The sequence below is a fragment of the Callorhinchus milii genome, unplaced genomic scaffold, assembly GCF_018977255.1.
Source record: "Callorhinchus milii isolate IMCB2004 unplaced genomic scaffold, IMCB_Cmil_1.0 Scaffold18, whole genome shotgun sequence".
NCBI classification, from domain to species: domain Eukaryota; kingdom Metazoa; phylum Chordata; class Chondrichthyes; order Chimaeriformes; family Callorhinchidae; genus Callorhinchus; species Callorhinchus milii.
In genome coordinates, this window is record NW_024704759.1 from 5,802,898 (window position 1) to 5,823,199 (window position 20,302).

At 43.3% G+C, this 20,302-nt stretch overlaps 2 protein-coding genes across 2 annotated transcripts in view; both read right to left on the reverse strand.

The window, feature by feature from the left end:
* Positions 1 to 1,306: 1,306 nt before the first annotated feature.
* LOC103191599 (ankyrin repeat domain-containing protein 60) lies at positions 1,307 to 5,735 on the reverse strand. The gene is made up of 4 exons (XM_007912594.2): positions 5,234 to 5,735; positions 3,733 to 3,863; positions 2,718 to 2,883; positions 1,307 to 2,540 (listed from the first exon to the last, which is right to left on the reverse strand). Exons 1-4 carry the CDS (start codon positions 5,475 to 5,477, stop codon positions 1,837 to 1,839), a joined length of 1,245 nt encoding a protein of 414 aa, XP_007910785.2. The 5' UTR covers positions 5,478 to 5,735; the 3' UTR covers positions 1,307 to 1,836.
* Positions 5,736 to 8,759: 3,024 nt separating this feature from the next.
* The window catches only part of ppp4r1l (protein phosphatase 4, regulatory subunit 1-like), a 38,701-nt gene continuing 27,158 nt past the window's right edge, over positions 8,760 to 20,302 (reverse strand). Inside the window, exons 14-20 of the mRNA XM_007912583.2 lie at positions 17,245 to 17,430; positions 17,005 to 17,166; positions 14,935 to 15,035; positions 13,689 to 13,809; positions 12,731 to 12,865; positions 10,038 to 10,179; positions 8,760 to 9,337 (exon numbers count right to left, since the gene is read on the reverse strand). Coding sequence (XP_007910774.1) covers positions 9,186 to 9,337; positions 10,038 to 10,179; positions 12,731 to 12,865; positions 13,689 to 13,809; positions 14,935 to 15,035; positions 17,005 to 17,166; positions 17,245 to 17,430 — 999 coding nt within the window. The 3' untranslated portion in view covers positions 8,760 to 9,185. The remainder of the gene's footprint in view (positions 9,338 to 10,037; positions 10,180 to 12,730; positions 12,866 to 13,688; positions 13,810 to 14,934; positions 15,036 to 17,004; positions 17,167 to 17,244; positions 17,431 to 20,302) is intronic.

Sequence of the window (20,302 nt, forward strand, 5' to 3'; positions counted from 1 at the left end):
TCTCCTTGGAGTTGAACTGGCAACAGAACGTGGGAATTGAGTCAGCCCTCTGTGGTGGTCTCAGTAATCTGGTTCCTGAGCTAGGCAGGTCCGCAGTATCTAGGGGCACTGCTGATGACAGCACAGCCAGCCTGGCTCATCGGCAGGACTTTCACCAGAGACCAGTTACTGGTGGCAGGAAATCCTCCTACCCAGCTCCTGTTAATCCTGCCAAAACCCCAATGGTGGTCCTAGCTGGACAAGCTATGTGGTTTTAGCTGGTCAGACTCAGCATTACCCCAACACACCCTCTGGATCCCCAAGTCTTGGCTCTTGCCAATCTGTGCCCAGTTAGGTAACCAGAATGCGTCCCTCCAGGGAGGGAATGCGCATTCCATTCCTCCCATGAAATTACCCAATAACCCCCTTTCTTAGTGGTTGGCAGTGAGGGTGGGAAGGTTTTTACAATAATTCATTCCCAGCACGGGTGAGAGCAAATACGTTACAAGTCAAAACTGTGGTGTTAGCTCATGTCATCAAGGGCAAAATTTTCACTCCTGATCACTATCCAGTCCTCCTCCCACTCATGTGTGGATATAGGATGAGGTTCAAGCTTTACTCTTGTTGAGACTCAGAACCTGGGCAAACTCCTGATGAACGGTGGTGTTCTCAAGGGATTCAATGTATCTGCCCCAGCATGAGACCCAGCACATTGAGAAACAGGGAATCAACAACAACAAATTATATTTGTATTGCACCTTTCACAGAAAATCAAAGAATCAGCCCCAAAATACCTTATTACCTAGGTTTAGATTGTCACAATCCTCACCTGAATTTTTTTTCCCCAGAGGCACCAAGACAGGAGAACAAGAGGACAGTGGTTTAGAGTTGTAAAGGGCAATTTTTGGACAGATACCAGGAAGTTTTTCCTTATTCAAAGCATAATTATCGACTGGAACAGGTTGCCAGGAAGGGTGGTTGAGGCCAGGATACTGGGACTCATTTAAAAATTAGTTCCCATATAGCCAGTGTGCCCATGTTTACATCAATGTAAAACTATTGTGGTTCCTGCATGCCTTGAACTGCACTCAGAGAAATACTCACTTATCCCTGTCTACTGCCTTGTATCTTTCATAAGAACAGGAGTAGGCCATTCAGCCCCTCGAGCCTGTGCTGCCATTCAATTAGATCATGGATGATCTGTACCTCAATTTCATTTAGCTGCCTCTGCTCCATATTCTATCATAGAATCACAGAATTATACAGCACAGATGGAGGCCATTCGGCTCATTGTGTCTGTGTTGGCTCTTTTAAAAGAGCTATCCAAATCAATCCCTCTCCCCCGCTCTCTCCCCATAGCCCTGCAAGGTAAAGCCAACAATTTCAGCCATCCCTCTGATCAATGCCACCAATTTCCACATATTACACCTTCTGGTCCGTTAATTTTCTTATCCAGTCTCCTAAGAGGCACTTTATCAATTGCCTTTTGAAAATCCATGTGTACATAAACTCCAGTCTCTTTATCAACATGGTTTGAGACTTCTTACACAAAGCAACAAACTCAGTCAAATTTACATACATGTCCTGTTTGATAACAAGTTTTCTGGTTTGTTTATTTGCTCATCAACTCTTCCAAAGATTAATAATGTCTCAAACATCTCCTGTGAGGAGAGTGTCATGTTGACTCTGGTCTCCAATGAGGAGATGAGATACAGTATTTCTAAAGCTGAGGAGAGGCACTGTGTGGTGACTACTGACCAGTCACAGTCTGCTGGAAAGGGAGACATACTGAGGGGAGAAAGAGGATCTTTAGTGCCAGCTGAACAGTGAAAGCTCCTGGTGCCTGCTGGCTCCACACTACTTCTTCCTTTTGCCGGTGTGTGAGTGCTCCAGGTGCTTATTTTTCATGGTGGGCTCTTTTGTGTTTGTTTCTGCTGTGCTGCTGCCCAGGGATGGGGTCTTGCTGGCCCCGTCTGTGTGACGGCTGCTGTTCTCAGAAGACTTCACCTCTTCGTAGCTGGTGTTGGAGCTGCCACGTGGAGAGTTATGATGGCGTGTTTCCTGCGCGATGCTCATACTGGTCCCTTTCCCGTCTCTGGGTCCCACATGGCCTGGCCCTGGGTGCCTAGAGCCATCTCTCCTGGAGGTCAGGCTGAAGGTGATTTGCCCTGTCCCGTGCCTGCGTGGTGCCCCGATGGCAGAGCCCAGGAACTGGCTGGGTTTGGATAAATTGAGCATGTAAAGCTTGGCGTGCGTTCCCTTCCTCCACGTCTTGAGTGAAGAGTCAAATTTCTGATGCGGGAAGAGGTCTGAATAGTCCAAGTGTTGTCTCAGGTGAATGCTGGCTGAGCGCAGCTTCCACTGGTGCAGTAAGAACTTGCGGGTACTGGCCTGGTTCCCCCGCTTCTGAGCGTAGTTCTGTGGGGTCACACCCTCGTTATTGGGGGTGCTCATCAGCGCTCCAAAGGACAGCAGCTGGTCAATGCATTCAGACTTCCCCATCAGAGCGGCCACATGAAGGGCCGTGTTGCCAATTTCGGTCTTTGTCACGGTGTCAGCTCCTGTGTGAACACAAACAACGTCGACTGTGAGCTCAAAGTCCCAAGGTGGAGTTTAAAGTCCAAATCTTCAGAGAGGTGAAGACATGACCAAGTAAGCCAGGCTGACGCCTCCATAAATGATCCACGCCGAGTGTTCCCCAACAAACTGGCTGCTGGTCACTTTTACAGAACCCTTACCGTTCTCCAAGAGAAACTTGACCATACTGTGATGACCTCTGTGAGCCGCAATGAAGAGTGAAGCGGAAGCACGCTCCGCGATCCACTCCTCTCTCTGTGCAGCGTTCATTCTCCTGGAGTTGGGAGTGTTAAAGGTGCTGTCCTTGGTGACACCCATCTCTGACAGCTATAACACAAGAAGCCACCATCAGAACATGCAAAGGCACCAGCCAGCGCGCACAGGTCACCCCAACCAGATGGATGGGGATCCAATTGATCCAATGGAGGAGAAAGTCAACCAGTTTATATGATGGAGCTAGGATGCTCCACATTGCTAAAACACTCGCCTCGAAAGCGAGAGGTCCCCGGTTCAATTTCCGGGCGGTGCAAAAACCTTGGGCAAGTTTCCTTCTCCTCTGTTTACCCAGCAGTGAGTACCCGTTTTTTTTTTAAAGTCGATTGGCAGATCACTTTCTAGGGGTATTAATCCCTCCAGAAAAAAAATGATTTGGTCACTGTCTGTAGAACATTGCTGCGCGCAATTGGCTGGCGCATTTCGCCAACAAAATATACGGTCAATTCATTTTACAGTATATTCTGTGAAACTTTTTGGGACGTCTTTCCTCTTTGACCATGCTTTCGGCCAGCTTTCACCTTCCATTTCCTTCACGCCCCCCCACCTCCAAGCCTCCTCAGCCTCACCCCCAGCTCGGATGCAAACCTTGCACTGTCCAGCGCCTTGGGATGTCCTCCTGACATGAAAGGTGCTGTAAAAAAATGTAATTTTGTTGTTGTTGTTGGACAGGTTCAGAAATGTGAAGGGAAAATAAAGTATAGACACACCATCAAAAGAAAGTAGCTACAGTCAGTGATCTGTACAGGTTTAGCTTCACTTTGCTTTCGAGGTGTAGGTGGAGGGGAGGAGGTGAAAAGCAAATTGGATAATGAGGCTATTCAGGCCTCAAATGTAAAGAAGAAACAAGTTGAAGGTAGAGAACAGAGCTGCCCTTTCACTCTGCACAACATTCAAAACCACCTGAGAAACAGCTCCCTTTGCTGCTGCTGTCAGGATTTTGTCCCAGCCATCTTGTCCCCAGGTCTTCATTATGATTGTTCCTCTTCGCACCACATCATTGTACTCTAGTGTTGTGTTGTCTGGTAAATCCCCTGCAACCAAACACAGCCATTCATTCCTGGGGCTGATGCGAAATAATAGAGAACTGGAGACACTGGACTCGCTCTGCAGATCCTCTGTATTTCAGCTACGATCATTTGCGAGCAACAGAACCACAATCTTCTCACACTCCCCCTTACACTCCTCAGGTGGCAGCTTGACTCAATAGCTAGCTAGTGGGTTAGAAGCTTGTGAGTGCTCCCTTTTCATTGTCTGTCATCTACAACAATAATAATAATTCTAGCATTTTATACAGCACCTCATCACATCTTTGAAATGTCTCAAAGCACTTCACACAATATACTGTAAAGTGGAGTGACTATATTTTGTGGGTGAAACGTGGCAGTCAATTGCGCACAGCAGTGTCCCACAAAAAGTCATGGATTGAGTGACCAAATTATTTTTGTTGTGTTTATTATTATCTGTTGCAGAATCAAAAATGAATTATAGTGTCAGAAAACTCCCCTCCATACCCCCCATCCATAGCTCAGTTGTGAAATCACTAAAATGTGAAGCACTGAGCTCTGCAGATCAGCAAAGTCTCAGATTCAATACTAGGTGAGGACAGTGGTCCTACCAGTAGTCACTAAAATGTGAAGCACTGAGCTCTGCAGATCAGCAAAGTCTCAGATTCAGTACTAGGTGAGGACAGTGGTCCTACCAGTAGTGGCCATTACATGGCAGTGGTGGAATGAACTAGGCTGTAATTTTGGATTTTGACTCATTTTTCAAGAATAAAATAATGTCATTTATCACTGTTCTCCAGTCAAAAGATATTGTATTGAATCACTGGTTATTGAAAAGACAAGGTGACTAGTTCATAGGAGTTTTCCCCCCAGACCCCCTCCATACAGCCACGATCCAATCTAACAATATTTTTCTGGTTCAATCTCTGGTCTGTATCGAGCGAGCCCGTCTCAGCTGTAGTAGCGGTTGGGGGCGGAGAGGGGGAAGAGGTAAAATTAGCCTCAGCGTCCCTGGGCTGGGGAGAAAAAAATCAGTCCAGGTCCATGAAAGTGGAAAATACAAACCTCAAGATTGGATACGATGTGGCCATAACTCTCTCATATACGCCAACTGCTTTCTGCCTCTCACATTACAAAGTGGTGACTTGGGCAAAATACTAGAACAAAGGTCGTCAGAGGGAAGGTTAATATAAATAAGGATGTGGGGGGAGGGAGAGAGAAATATTACTATAGTTTTGTCCACAAAATGTACAACCAATTCACTTTACAGTATATTCTGTGAATGCACTCTGAGACTTCAATAACGTGATAAGGCACTATATCAAATGCAAGGATTATTATTATTAATAACTACTGTTAGTTTAGAATTGTCTCCGCTATATTATGTATTCACTTACCTTCATCCAGGTAAGTGAGTCTCTGTAACTTTCTGGGAACACCGGCCACGAGTTCCAGCTTGGATTTCATCTCCGTAATCGTCATCACGTCAGAGGAGTCTTTAACCCAGAACAGCTCGCCTGTGCTCTGCAGTCTCACCTTGAGATTGTAGGCCTTTTTCAGTTTGGGACAGGTGCGATTTTCGGCCTCAGCGAGCTCCTTGGGGGTTAGCTGGGAACAGGGCTTTTTCTTACAACCAGACATCAGGCCTCGATCTTGTGACAACAGGCTTGGGTCAGACCCAGAGCAAAGCTGAGGAGGCACTCAGAGGCAAAGATTGTTATATAGGGTTTAAGTGCCGAACGCTAGACAAAGGAAACAAAAAGATACTGATATAAATCTGTTCATTTGTGTGTGACCAAGAGGCAAGCTGTTGGTGACCAGGCTGCATTGACTTGGGATTGTTTGTAGTCCCTTGGAGACAGACTTGGCTTCCCTAGTAACACTCTGCCCCTGCCGCTCCCAGGCAGTGACGGCTCACTTCCGTTTGGGAGACTGGAACAAGAGACTGACCAGGAGTATTATATTCCTTAAGAGTGGAGCAGGTTAAGGGGTGATGGAATTGATGTGTTTAAAATAAGAAAGAGAATTGAGGAGTTCAGTAGTGGCTGACTCTTCTCTGTGGCAGAGAGATGCAAAACAAGGAGACATAATCTTAAACCAGTTAGAAGTGAGATCAGAAAATATTTCTTCACACCGAGGGTTGTGAATATGTGGAACACACTGCCCCAGAAGGCCATAAAGAATCAATTGCAGTGCTTAAAAAGGAGGGACAGACAAGCAGACACAGACAGGAAATAAAAGAACAAGCAGAGAAAAGGAATTAAAGACTGCCAGGTACAAACCCTGTTGAGTGCTGGAAGTTGGAAACCTAAGAGGACACAGTTCCAGATCAGATGAGGCTCAGTCGGCTTATGAGAGCCTTTGAATACAAGTTAAAAAGAGATAACAAAAAGCACTTTGCCAAGTATTGGTGGTAGTTCTGGTGACTTGTATTTTCTCATCCCATTTAATGAATCCAAGCAGTTAAATAGCTGCTTGCAATTGGTAGCTAGTCATCAAGTTTAACCTGATCCCCACTCTACCAGCCTCGCACAGGTTTCTTCAAAGCTTTAATTAACTTGCGGTCCTTGAATCTTTGAAGTGAATGAACTCTATTTGGTTAGAATTTACCCTCTTGTGGAATCTTCAGATCTAAGGACCCATTATTGGTTGCCAAGGAGACACTACACTGAGACCAGAGTTTATATGTAAAATAATGGGGAAGAATTACTGGCTTCAATCTGCTTCAGAGATTTGGGCATTTTTTTTTCTGTATGGAATAACAGATCCCTGCGAGTAAATTACAGTTTGGAATCTAATCCGGGTGGGTTCTGTTGATGTTTATACTCTCTTCAGTCAGAGCATGCAATCCATTTTGATAGGTTTATAAGAGGACTCAGGGAAAAATATCCTTCTGCGTGGCCCTCATCCCCTCCACCATCATCGGCCATCTTTCAACCATTACTTCCTGTAACATTGGAACTCTGCCTCAATCCCTCAGAACCCCTTCCCAGCCCATCGATTGCATCTGAAGACCGTCTACTTTGACGGTGACTATAGTGACCTTCCTTCATGGTTTTGCTAACAGCACAGAACACCTTCAGCTAAGAATTCAACAGACAGGGTTTTAGTATGTCAACACTTTCAAGAGAGTGGCCTTGCCTGGTCGGTCTCTCTGCTTTACCAACAAGGCTTCTCTCTGAGAATTCAGTCCCCAGGCGACCCCACTCACCTGTAATAAAAAGAGTTGGCTTTGGATTAAAGTACCACCTAGTCAGACATAATCTTAATAAACCAAAGTGGTCACCTCAGACAGTTTGGAAGGTAAATAGGTGCTTAAATCCTAGATCAATTTGAGAAAGTTTGGGAAAGCAACTGAGAGACCAGAAAGTTAACACAAAGCTGTACAGGAAAACCCATTGTATTGTTAGTAGAGGATAGGGAATAGCCTTTTATAGTCTCCCTGTAAATTGTCCTCTTTAAAAAGAAAATTGGGAAGGTGAATTCAAGGCAATTATATGAATTTTTTCCTGGTTTACAAAGTTCTTCAAATGCATACTCAGCCCATCCTGGCTGCTCAAATGAAACCACAAGTGGAAGAGCACACAGCAGAATACAGCACCACAGTATTTAATGCTAATTGTAAAAACTCAAACTTGTAACTGAAGTTACAATAAAATCAGCCTTTACGCTATACAAAAACCTCATTCTTATACACCATTAAAAAAAATACACACACACGCTTGGAAGTACAAGTCTGCATCAAAACGAGGGATGTGCAAAGGCGTTATTTCCTGATGCAGTTTGTTTGTCTCCCACACGCCACGAAGGAGGCGATGTCAAAATTACATTTATCAGACAACATTTGTGGAATCAAAGCCTCCTTTGTGCTGACCTAAGAACCCATTCACAGGGCACTGGAACCCAGGCTCAGTAGCCAATTTCCACTGTGTCAGTTTCCGATTTGCTTGAAGAGCAAAATCAGTCTGGGAACCACAGCCACTGGGTAGTCCAGCCAGTTTCGGCAGACTTAACCCATTCATTGCCACTGCATTGTATTAAGTTGTAACTCCCCTGCCCCTTTTCCGCTGTACAAAGGTGTAACAAAGATAAACACAGCATATGCAGCTTTCAGATCAGGGGTTTGGATGTCGCTAAATAATGTGCAATGTGAACAGCACCAATGTGGGCCTAACCTCAGATCCCAATTGCTTTGCAGGATGAGCAATGGACCAGATAGCTAAGTGGAGATAAAACACATCCATTCCATTAGAAGCCCATTACCGAGCCCTTTGTACAGACTGTACAGAAGTGAAACCCGTAGCAGCTGTTTCAAAAACAGAAACTTAACATTTTTTTTTAAAAAATCATAAAAAATTCATTCTGCCTCACATTCACTGTGTCCCACTCTTTGTGATGAAGCTTTTCCTACTATTTCCAATCAGTGGTGTGTGAAGTTGCATTCAGCAGCCATGAATTGCAGAGCTAGGCTGAGCCTAATTGCTCCATTGGCTGCTCGCTGGTTAGGTTTCCTGCAACTAACCTGGCTCAGTTTCACAAATGAAATATGGTACTTTGTACCAGCTCTCCCAACCAGTGCCTAGTTCAAGACAGACTCTCAGCCATTTCCAAACACCAAGCCCAAGAAACATATCCTGGGCTGCATTGAAAACACAATTGGGGGAAAAAAACATTTGGGGTTGGGGGGAGAGAGAGAGAGAAAGAAAGAGAGCGAAGGAGAGAGAAAGATTTTTGTAGTTGAAGTTTCTAAAATGTGAACCACCATCTTAAAAATCACATTTCTACATTTCTGAAGACTTTACAAAACAGTCTGTGCACATTTTCCTCTGCACACAATGACTGAAAAATGTAATACAAAGAAATTTGTACAGAACTAGAAAGGTAAGGAGTGCTGTTTTTTTTAAAAAAAACTACAGGCATAACTCTTTTCAAATTAGAAAGTTTACTTAAAAATAGAACCCAGTTAGTGCTTGAAAGGTCTGGTTAGCAATCTGAGTGTGATTAAAAAGAGTTTCCCCCCCACCCCCCCCCCATTTGTTTTTGTTTCAAAGTATTGATATTGTTCAGAAATGACAGATAGGTAAGGCTGTGGTGAAGAACTCTCACCAGCTCTTACAGGACCATTCGTTCCTCCATTTATAAAAAGCTCTGTTGCAGATCTATGCACATATGTAACAAAGGTCCTGCATTTGCCTCCTCCAGTCCAGATCCAGCCTGCAGATCAAGGTCACGTCCACTTAAAAGGTTTGCCTCCAGGTTCATTCATCGGGACACGGCTTCACTTCAACATACCAGTCGAGAACCACACGTGGCAGGAAGTATAGTGACAGGTTGACTTTTGAGAAGTTTTCAGTTTATGAAGGAGCTCGTTGTGTTGAGAGGATTATTTCGGATCTCCGTGCTGGAGAAAAAGCGTACGTCGCGGTCTCGGTCAGATTGCAGGATCAGAACGGTCTCTTCCACAGCTTCCACATGAGCGTTCTCGACACCTGTAAAATATGCTGGAGAGAGAAAAATCATCAGTCATGCTGACTGTAATCAAATAGCTGGTTATTATTAGCAGCACTTCTGTAATTTGTGGAGATACATGTTGCTTGCATTTGATACAGGGTTTTCAAGTCAGGAGGCCACCTCAAAGCACCTCACAGGATTTACTGTGAAGTGTAGTTACTATTTTGTAGGCAAAATGCAGCAGCCAAAATGTGCACAGCAATGTTCACAAGCAACCATGAAGTGAAAGACATTTTTTTAATTTAAATCTGGGAATTGTTGGTGAGGACACTGGGAGAAATTACGTTTTTAATTTTTTTATAGTAGTGTCAGGAGATCTTTAACATACTCCTAAACAGGAAATAAGACTGCGGTTTAACGTCTCAAAAAGTAACACAACAGCTCTGAACACTATACAAGAAGTGTGTGGAGTTTGACAGAATCAGATTGGTTCTGAGACATTTAATGTGATGGTTTACATGTGAATAATGGCTATTTGAGTGAGACACCAGAAAGTTACTCTTGTCCATGGCACAGTACTGCTGTGAAACCACCACGATACTGGAGATATTCAACACCTCTACATTAGACCCAATGCTTCCTATAAAATAGTGCAGCTCAACACTAAATATCATGTGGAAATAACTAATCTACAGGACTCTGCAAAGTTAGTTGCTGTTTACCAATACAACTTGTTGCCTGCTGGCTTACCTTTCTCTAGCAGTGTGTGCCTCAGGGCTTTGGCAAGTAACACCCTCACATTGGGCACAGGATCTGTGGATAAACTGAGGAGACTGGGAAGCAGGTGTTCAATGAACTGATCCACTGGGACGCACTCCTCCTCCACGATTGCCTGAGCAGAAACCAGAGTTAGGGCTTTCTCTGCATCATCCTATTCTAGCACATCAGTTGACTGCTTTTAACCATGGCACACAGTGCAAGTAACTGTAAACATTTTGAACACCATGATGTACTTTTTGCTCCTCTTTAACCTCACTGGAAGATGTGCACATAAGACTGCCTTAACCCACTGACAATTTTCTGTAATAATAATAATCCTTGCATTTGATATAGCGGTTTTTACGTCTTCTGGGCGTCTCAAAGCGCTTCACTGTAAGGTGAATTGACTGTATATTTGTGGGTGAAACAGGGCAGCCAATTGCGCACAGCAGTCTCCCACAACAGTCATGGACCGAGTGACCAAATTTTTTTATTTTAATGATTATTATCCTCGGAAAAGCAATCCACCAATTAAATAACAACCGGGTTCCTACTTACTGCTAGGTAAACAGTAAGTAAGTGGAGTAAGGAAACTTGCCCAACATTTCGCCTTGCCGGGAAGAGAACCCAGGTCTCTCACTTGCGAGGCGAGTGTTCTAACCACTGAACTACTCCTCCTCTAGAACCAAATGGTAATGTTTTGTGATTTCTTGGCACCTTCCTGGAGACCAGGATCTCAATTTATAATATAGCAAGTGCCCAATGAAGGAGTAGGACAAAATCTCATCAAGATCAGAAAACTGTAAATGATTCTGTTCCTCATGTACAGAGCATCACCTGCTGGTGAATATCTGCACTGATATTGTGGAACCACAGACATTGCACAATGTGTCACCTCTCAGGTCAGGTACAGTCTGGGTTAGAAACACATTAAAGATCCCTCTGCACGGTCTCACAGAGCACTCTCAGGTCAGGTACAGTATACCACATAAACCACACCCACACACAAAAAACACGCACAAACCGCACACAAAACAATTGTTTGTGGGACACTGCAGTGCGCAATTGGCTGCCGCGGTTCAACCACAAAATATACAGTCAATCTACTTTACAATATATTCTGTGAAGCGCTTTTGAGATGTCTCAACAACGTGATAAATCAAATGCACTATGTCAAATGCAAGGATTATTAATACATTTGGTCACTCTTCACACCAGGACAACATTACAGTACAGTAATTAACTAATTGATTAACTAACATTACATCCACCTTACTAAGCCGGTCAGGCATCTTGGCGTCTTGTTTGACCCTCAACTATCCTCTCTACTCCACAACCATGCTATTTCCTGCTCTACTTTCCCCCACCTCCGCAATATCGCCCGGCTCCGCCACTCTCACACTGCAAGCCGCTGAGACGCTCATACATGCATTCATAACATTCAGGCTCGACTACGCAAACTCTCGGTTTGTCAGCTTCCCCAACTCCTCCCTCCACAAGCTGCAGATCATCCAGAACTCTGCAGTATGCGTCTTCTCCCGCACCAGACTCCGCGACCCTATCATCCCCTTCCTCGTCCTACTCCACTGGCTTCCCATCACACAGAGGATACAGTTCAAGATCCCAGTCCTCAACTTCAAAGCCCTCCATGGTCTTGCTCTCCCCTACATCTGCAACCTTCTAACCCCCTACCAACCTGCCAGCTTCCTCCGCTCAGCCAGCTCCAGCCTGTTTCACGTCCCCCACTTCGCCTGCCCCACCATTCTGCCACTCTGCCCCCATCTTCTGGAACTCCATCTTGCAATCCCCTAGCCTTGCCCCCTCCCTTGCCTCTTTCAAGATCCTCCTCAACTGTGCCTTCGGTCGCCCTCTTTCCCCCCCAGCCCTCCACCTCTCCGATCCTGACCCTTAGCTTGGGTCCGAAAGACAGACATCCTCATGATGTGAAAGGCACTATACAAATGTAATTTTGTTGTTGTATACTGTTAAGGGAAGTCCCAACATGTAGCTTGAACCCAGAACAACCTTCTGAGGCATGAGTCTTAGCAACTGAGCTAGCCTGACACACAGCAATTTCATAAGTATCTCAGATTTTAAAATGCTCCTAAACTAACACACAAAACACCTCCCTTGGCAATGCCTGTCCCAATCCTCACACAGAATGTAAGCAGGGTAAATAGGTTGAAATCCAGGCCGGAATAGTTCCTGGAGAGAACCAATCAGACCATGGTTTGAAAGATCACAGAACTTAGGGCAAATGTGTGCTGAAAAGACTCTGCCAAAACATAGTGGTGGGAATCATTGTGGACCACACACGCATTGATTCAGTGCAAGCCAATACAAAAATGTGGGAGGGGAATGCATTCAGAGCAACACCTGCAAGAGATTAGCAAACATGGGAAGATGATAGATAAACCAGAACCCTCAGACTATTCGCTATACTCAGCAAAACATCTGAAGCCATTTTAAGACCTGCTCCGAGCAACAATAGTTTACAAATGCAATGACTGGTCTCAGTAGGTAAGTTAGCATTGGAAGGATTGTGCAGAGGTACAGTAGTTTCAGTGCCTTGGGACGTCCTTCCAATGTGAAAGGTGCTATACAAATGTAATGATCTGAGAAGAAGTCAGAGAAAGGGAACATTAGAAGTGAAGACAAAACCATGCAGGCGATCGCTCACTGACCTGACAGATGAATGCAAATGCTTGACGACCTATCCATTTGGGGCAGTGGCAGAATCTAACCGTCAGTTCGTTCATGAAATTCAGTGCTAAGGAGTTAGCACTAGTGGCATAGAACTTCCTTAGGATCTCCACCACCTGCGCAGCAAAAGGCCAGTTAGTAACTGCACAAAGCCAGCAGTCAGCTAGAATAAGCTGCAAGAAACTGAATGTATTCTGTAACATATTGCAGAGGTAAACCTTAGCATCAAAATCCAATGAATAACTGCACTTTACTAACGTCAGCAAGTGAGTTTCCATTCTCTTCACAGACACTCCACTGAGTACCCAGATTAGTTTACTTAAAGAAATGCAGTTGATTGTGCATCAATTTGAATCATTACATTATTCATATACTCTCTGAAACCAGATTCCTGCAAACCTGGTCCCTGGCATCTAATGCATTAATTAATATGTAATTCATTCTTGTAATTTGCTCTGAATTTAATTCAAATTGATGGGAGTAAAAGTCTCCTCTTGGACACTGTCAAGGCCATTTGAAATTTGATGTTGACGGTTGTCAGTGCGTGTGAGCGTCAGCTCCATGCTATAAACTGCCTGATATTTAACCACATAACTCAGACTGTAAGGATGACTGGTGTAGAAAGAGTTGGTGTATCAGGGGCCTAAAATGGAATTAAAAAATCCAGAAGAGTTTATTTTCTAGTCCTGACATTTTGCTCATTACAGACCTCCACTGGTTCAGCAGCACACTGCATGGTGTGGACAGTCAGGAGGGAACCACTCCCAACAACAGGAAATGTAAACTTGCTATGACTGATGGAGCAAACCAGATGCAACCTTTAGGGTATAATAGAGAAGTTCAGAACCCCAAAGGCCACCCCCCACCTTCCAAACAAAAACATTCAGCTGATCAAAGTTGAAACAGCAGTTTGAAATGCAACATGTGTCTCACTCGTACCAGTTTGAATGAGATCCACCGAACTTCAGCAACCTTGTCAGAGCAGAGAGTGAGAGCAATGTGTCGCAAATAGTCACACACGTCATTGGGGCTGTAGAGTTCCAGCAGCAGAATCAATTGTCTGAAAAGATTTAAAACGAGCGTTAAGGTTTTCTTTCAACAAGGTGCATGTCTATTGGTTTAATTAAATCCCATATTTTGTACACATCTTTGTTGACAGTCAACTTGCCAATGGTACATAGATTTGCAATCGCACACAGTGACGAGTGAGGAAATTCCTACAGAATTTTCATCTGTATAAATAAAATTCTCCCCCCCTCTTTTTTCTCATTTAAATGTTCTCAGTCAACTTCCATATGTGTATGGATGATACCTGAATCTATTTTTCCTCCTCTAATCATGACCCCAGTCCTACCAATGTTCTGACTGCCTGCTTGTCTGACATCAAGGCCTGGATAAGTGCCAACTTTCTGCTGCAGGGATATGGACAAGATGAAAGCAATTGTCCTCGTCTCCCACCAACATCTTCTCATCTGCATCTGAATTCTTTAACCTTCCCTGCCTATCGCTCCAAGTCACCGAACCTGTACACAGCCTTGGCATCATGTTCAATACTCAGTTGCCCCTTCCAATCCCACACCCAGTGCCTGACCTGGACTGCTTTCCTTCATCTTGGCCTTATCAGCATTGCTGACGCCCTCATTCATGCTTTTGTCACCTCCCACCTTGATATTTCCAATGCATTCATCAGTCTCCCCGGCTCCAGAGCTCTGATCCATAATTGTGCCACTCACTGATACCATACCATCCATACCAAGGCTAGTGATTGGGGTGGGGGCGCTGGTATAGAAGAAGGTTGTGGATGCATTATCAGAATGTTAAGTTTTAAAAAAGGGAAGGAAATCTCTTAAAGAGAACTCACACGGTTCGAGTGCTAGTGTGAATCCTACAGTGTGTGGATGAGGTTGAGAATAAGCATCTCCTTGCCTGTACAGTCCAATGCTTTTGCATTGAACCTATTAAAATATACAGTCAATTCACTTTACAGTATCATCTGTGAAGCGCTTTGAGACATCTTGAAGAGGTGATCAGGTGTTATATCAATTGCAAGGATTATTATTATACTATTAAGGTGCAATTTTGCCAGCCAATATATTGAATATGCTCACTGATTTAATGCCAATTACTTTTAAAATCAACTATTGCACAAGAATCTCATGGTTGACCAAACACATGCCAAACATACTCTGCAAGCTCGTATCTGAACCGCCAGTTTCGACTGTTGTCCATCACCATGAATTCCTGCAGCTGGAACAGGTATTCCCGTCTCTTATCCACAGGAAGCAGCTGTAAACAAAAACAAACGGGAGTTGCTGTGTGGCTGTCTGTGCTGGTCCAATCTCGTGCACTGAAATAGACTCCATGCAAAACTAAGTTGGATTAGCCCAGCTGCATTATTTTTGGTGCACTCAGTGTACCTGCAAGTCATAAAATAACATATGTACAAAATACAGTTGTTTTCTGACTGGAGGGAAGTGTGCTGTGGTGTCCCCCAGGGGTCAGTATTGGAACCACTGCTGTTTTTGATCTACATAAATGACCTGGACTTGGGTACAGGGAGTACAATTTCCAAGTTTGCAGATGATACTAAGCTAGGAATTGTAAACAGTGAGGAGGATAGCAGCAGACTGCAAATGGACATAGACAGACTGGTAAAATGGGCAGATAAGTGGCAGATGAAGTTTAACGTGGAGAAATGTGAAGTGATGCATTTTGTGAGGAAGAATGAGGAGACACAATATAAGCTGATGGTACAATCTTAAAGGGGGTGAAAGAACAGAGAGACCTGAGGGTTCATATAAGTAAATCTTTGAAGGTGGCAGGACAGGGAGATAAAGCTGTTAAAAAAAAGCTTATGGGATACTAGGCTTTAAAGTTGGGGCATAGAATCCAAAAGTCAAGAAGTTACGATGAACCGTTGTAAAACACTGGTTAGGCCTCAGCTGGAGACTGTTCAGTTCTGGGCACCACACTTTAGGAAGGATGTCAAGGCACTGGAGAGGGTGCAAAGGAGATTTACCAGGATGGTACCAGGAACGAGGGACTTCAGTCATCAGGAGAGGCGAGAGAAGCCGGGATTATTCTCCTTGGAGCAGAGAAAGTTAAGAGGAAACTTAAAAGAAGTTTTCAAAATCATGAAGGGTTCGATAGGGTGAACAAGGAGAAACTATTTCCACTGGCGGGTGGGTCAGTAACCCAAGGACACCAATCTAAAATAGTTGTTAAAAGAAACAGAGGGGAAGAGAATTGTTTTCACACAGCGAATTGTTCGGATCTGGAATGCATTGCCTGAAAGGGCGGTGGAAGCCGATTCGATAACTTTTAAGAGAGAAGTAGATAATTATTTGGGAGGACAAGTTTGCAGGGCTAAGGGAAGAGAGCGGGGGAATGGGATTGATTTGGATAGCTCTTTTCAAAGAGCTGGCACAGACATGATGGGCCAAGTGGCCTTCTTCTGTGCTGTATAATTCTATGATTCATGCACCCTGCTGCTAGTCTGAATGTTGATGTTCATGAAGCCAGGCCTGTGTGTGCTAAACTAACAGCCTAGTTTCACCCACAAAATATACAGTTAATTCACTTTACAGTATATTCTGTGAAGCGCTTTGAGACATCTCGAAGACATGATTATGGCGCCATATCAATTGCAAGGATTACTATTATTATTTTTATAGATTGCTGATTACTAACACATCTCAAGCCACAGAACAGCTATCGGCTTTCTTCTCAAACATGAACATTTTCCAGCTTTGTGACCACAGTTGAAGGGGAGGGAAGAAATGTAGGACAGAACTCAGGTGACTGCAAGAATTAAGGGAAACAGACCAGACCCGAGGCCTACTGACCCAATCGACTACAAGAAGCTACAATTTTTATTTATCTAAAGACTTGGATATAAGAGAAACAAAGAGAGATACAGAGCAGGGAGTGAGGGGTAAAGAAAGAGAGAGAGCACAAACGATTATACAATTAATATATACAAATTGCTAAAATTAAACCAATACAGAATTCAACATCTAAACTTAAAACAAATTCTGAATCATTCCTAAAGCCTTACTCAATCACTCCCCTTCCCCTCCCCCCTTGACCCCAGCTCGGGTCTGAAATGGTGTACACTGTCCAGCACATTGGGACATCCTCCCGACGTGAAAGGGGCTATACAAATGTAATCTTGTTGCTGTTCAAATAGGATAATAGTCAAAATATTACATTCTCTCATATTACAGAAGCTGCTCAGTTTGCTACAGGTTTTTACCTTCAAAAAATCATACAGATGCTTCAGTACTCCAATGCGCACCTCGTCGAGATCCTTTAAAAACCCGTTGAAGATGGGAACCAGATCAGCTGCAGTGAGCTGATCCCCAAGGATTGCTGCCAGCTCGTGTATGGAGAAAGCCAACGTGCGGCGCACTTTCCACTATAAGAAGAAATGCTGGGATCAGAAAACACAACACTCTGTCAATTACACCCTCTAGGTCTGTGTTGCACCACCCACCTGTACGTCAGATGCCAGCATTTCATAGGTATTCTTTAAGCAATGCCAGTTCTGTCTGCCGAGAGTCAGAGCCACGCCAGGGAGGCTGTATGCACAGTGCTTTGTAATTTCGGTGTCCACGGTTTGGGCACGGGACGGGTCAGTCATAGACAGGTACTGGTCCAACAGTGGCTGGGGAATAACATCCTGGAGGAGAGAGAGTAATGCGGTGATAAATCAAATGACAGAAGATTGCGTGGTGACCACACTTAGCAAGACCATACAACAGAGACTCTACATTTCACTATGATAAGGAGAGTATAAATGGTCAGGGAATTAATACAATTGTAGAATAGAAGTGTGAAAAGACTGTCAAAAATAAAATGAGGAACAATTAATAATAATGAATTGTTATGTCTGTACCGATATGTACACAGCATCCAAAATAAAGCAAGAGAACTGGAAACAATAATTCGTAGTGAGGAACCAGATATAATTGGGATTACTGAAACGTGGCTACAGAAAGAACTGGATGGCAATTAAACATTGCAGGGTATAATGCATTCAGAAAGGATAGAGATGGGCAGTGGAATAGCTGTACTCGTTAAGGATAATATCATGGCAGTAAAAAAAAAGGACATAGCCATCAGTAAGATAGAAACAATCTGTGTGGATAGAGATAAAAAATAAGGGATCAATCACACAAATAGGGGTACTCTACAGACCACCTAATAGTGGAAGGGAGGTAGAGAAAGAAATATGCAAGCAAATTAGGGAAATTAGTAAAAGACAGAGTAATAATCATGGGGGAATTTCAACTACCCCCAAATAAATTGTCTAGAAGAGGTAGGTAAAGGGGATAAGGAAATGGAGTTCCTTCAATGTGTACAGGACTCCTTTCTTACCCAGTATATAAGCGGCCCAACAAGGGGGAAATCCCTGCTGGATTTAGTAATGGGAAATGAATCAGAGCAGATAAGAAAACTAAAAGTAGGGGAACATCTAGGCAATAGCGATCATAGCTTAATGAGGTTTAAGATAATGATTGAGAAGGACATCGATATGACAAAGACCAGGGTAATAGATTGGAAAACAGCTGATTTTAAAGGGATGAGACTGGAAATTGGGAAAATAAACTGGAAAACAATAGTGGCAACCAAAGAGATAGAGCAGCAGTGGGAAACATTTAAAACAGTCATTAATAGAGTCCAGGAGAAATATATTCTGCTAAAAAGCAAGACAAAGCTAAATAATAATGACACTATGGATGAATAATGACATAAGGGCAAAGTTGAGACTCAGGAAAGAGGCGTTCACTAAAAAGAATACGAAGAGGTCAGGAAAACAGGCAAAAAAAACATTTAGGAAGGCAAAGAGAAGTTATGAAATTAAATTATCAAGAAATATAAAAAGAAATAGTAAAATATTCTACAGACATAAATAACAAAAGAAAAATCAAAGTAGGAATAGGGCCACTAAGGGATGGACAATATAAGCTCACAGGCCGCGACAGCGAAATGTCAGAAATATTAAATAATTACTTTGCCTCAATATTCACCAGGGAGATGGATCAGGTGGACATGACAGTAGAAGAGATCAAAAATAATATAAATACATTTAAGATGCAAAGGGGAGATATAATCGAAAAACTAACGAAACTCGGAGAGGATAAAACCCCTGGTCCAGATGGATTGCATCCACTTATATTAAAAGAATCGAGGAAGAGAGATAGCAGGCACTATTACACATATATAACTCATTAGAAAAGGGAGTAGGGCCAGAGGACTGGAGGATGGTTAATGTTATACCTATATTTAAAAAGGCAGATAGAACAAGCCCAGGCAACTATAGACCTGTCAGCTTAACATCGGTGGTAGGAAAGATAATGGAATCCTTACTGAAGGAGGTAATAGAAAAACATCTAGAAACGGAAAATATAATAAATAATAGTCAGCACGGATTTCAAAAAGGAAGGTCATGCTTGACCAACCTCATTGAATTCTTTGAAGGGGTAACAGAAAGAGTAGACAAGGGTAATGTGGCAGATGTAATAAATTTAGATCCAGAAGGTGTTCGATAAGGTTTCACATAATAGATTAATGAATAAGGTCAGAGCATGTGGAGTCAGGAGAAAAATAGCAGAATGGATAGCAAGCTGCTACAAAACAGAAAACAGAGAGTAGGGATATAAAGGGAAGCTACTCAGACTGGCAGAGGGTGGGCAGTGGTGTACTGCAAGGATCGGTATTGGGACCACTGTTGTTCACAATATACATTAATGATTTGGACTCGGGAATCAGCAGTACAATTTCAGAATTTGCAGACGACACCAAATTGGGAGGAGCAGTTATTACAGAGGAGGACTGCAACAAATTACAGCAAGACTTTAATAAACTTGGTGAATGGGCATTTGAATGGCAAATCATTTCAATGTAGAAAAGTGTGAGATGGTACATTTTGGTAGAATAAGGAAGTCACATATATCCTGGAAAATGAAAACCTAAATGGGTTAGAGGAGCAAAGGGATCTAGGGGTTCACATACACAATTCACTAAAAGTAGCAACGCAGGTTAATAAGGCCATAAAAAAGGCCAATCAGGCATTGGGGTTCATTTCTAGAGGGATAGAAATGAAAAGCAGGGAAGTTATGGTAAACTTCTATAGACTAAGAATACTGAGTGCAGTCCTGGTCCCCACATTATAGAAGGGATGTAGAGGCACTGGAGAGGGTGCAAAGGAGATTCACAAGAATGATCCCAGAAATGAGAGGTTATACCCATCAGGAAAGGCTGAACATGCTAGGACACTTTTCTCTTGAAAAGAGAAGGGTAAGGGGTGACCTGACAGATATCTTTAAAATCATGAAACGTTTTGTTAGGGTAGACATAGGGAAGATGTTTCCACTTGTGGGGGAGACCAAAACCAGGGGCCATCAATATAAAATAGTCGCAAATAGATCAAATAAGAAACCCAGAGATTGGTGGGAATGTGGAACTTGCTACCACAAGGGAGTAGTTGAGGCAAATAGCATTAATGTATTTAAGGGGAATCTAGATAGGTACATGAGTGAGAAAGGAAT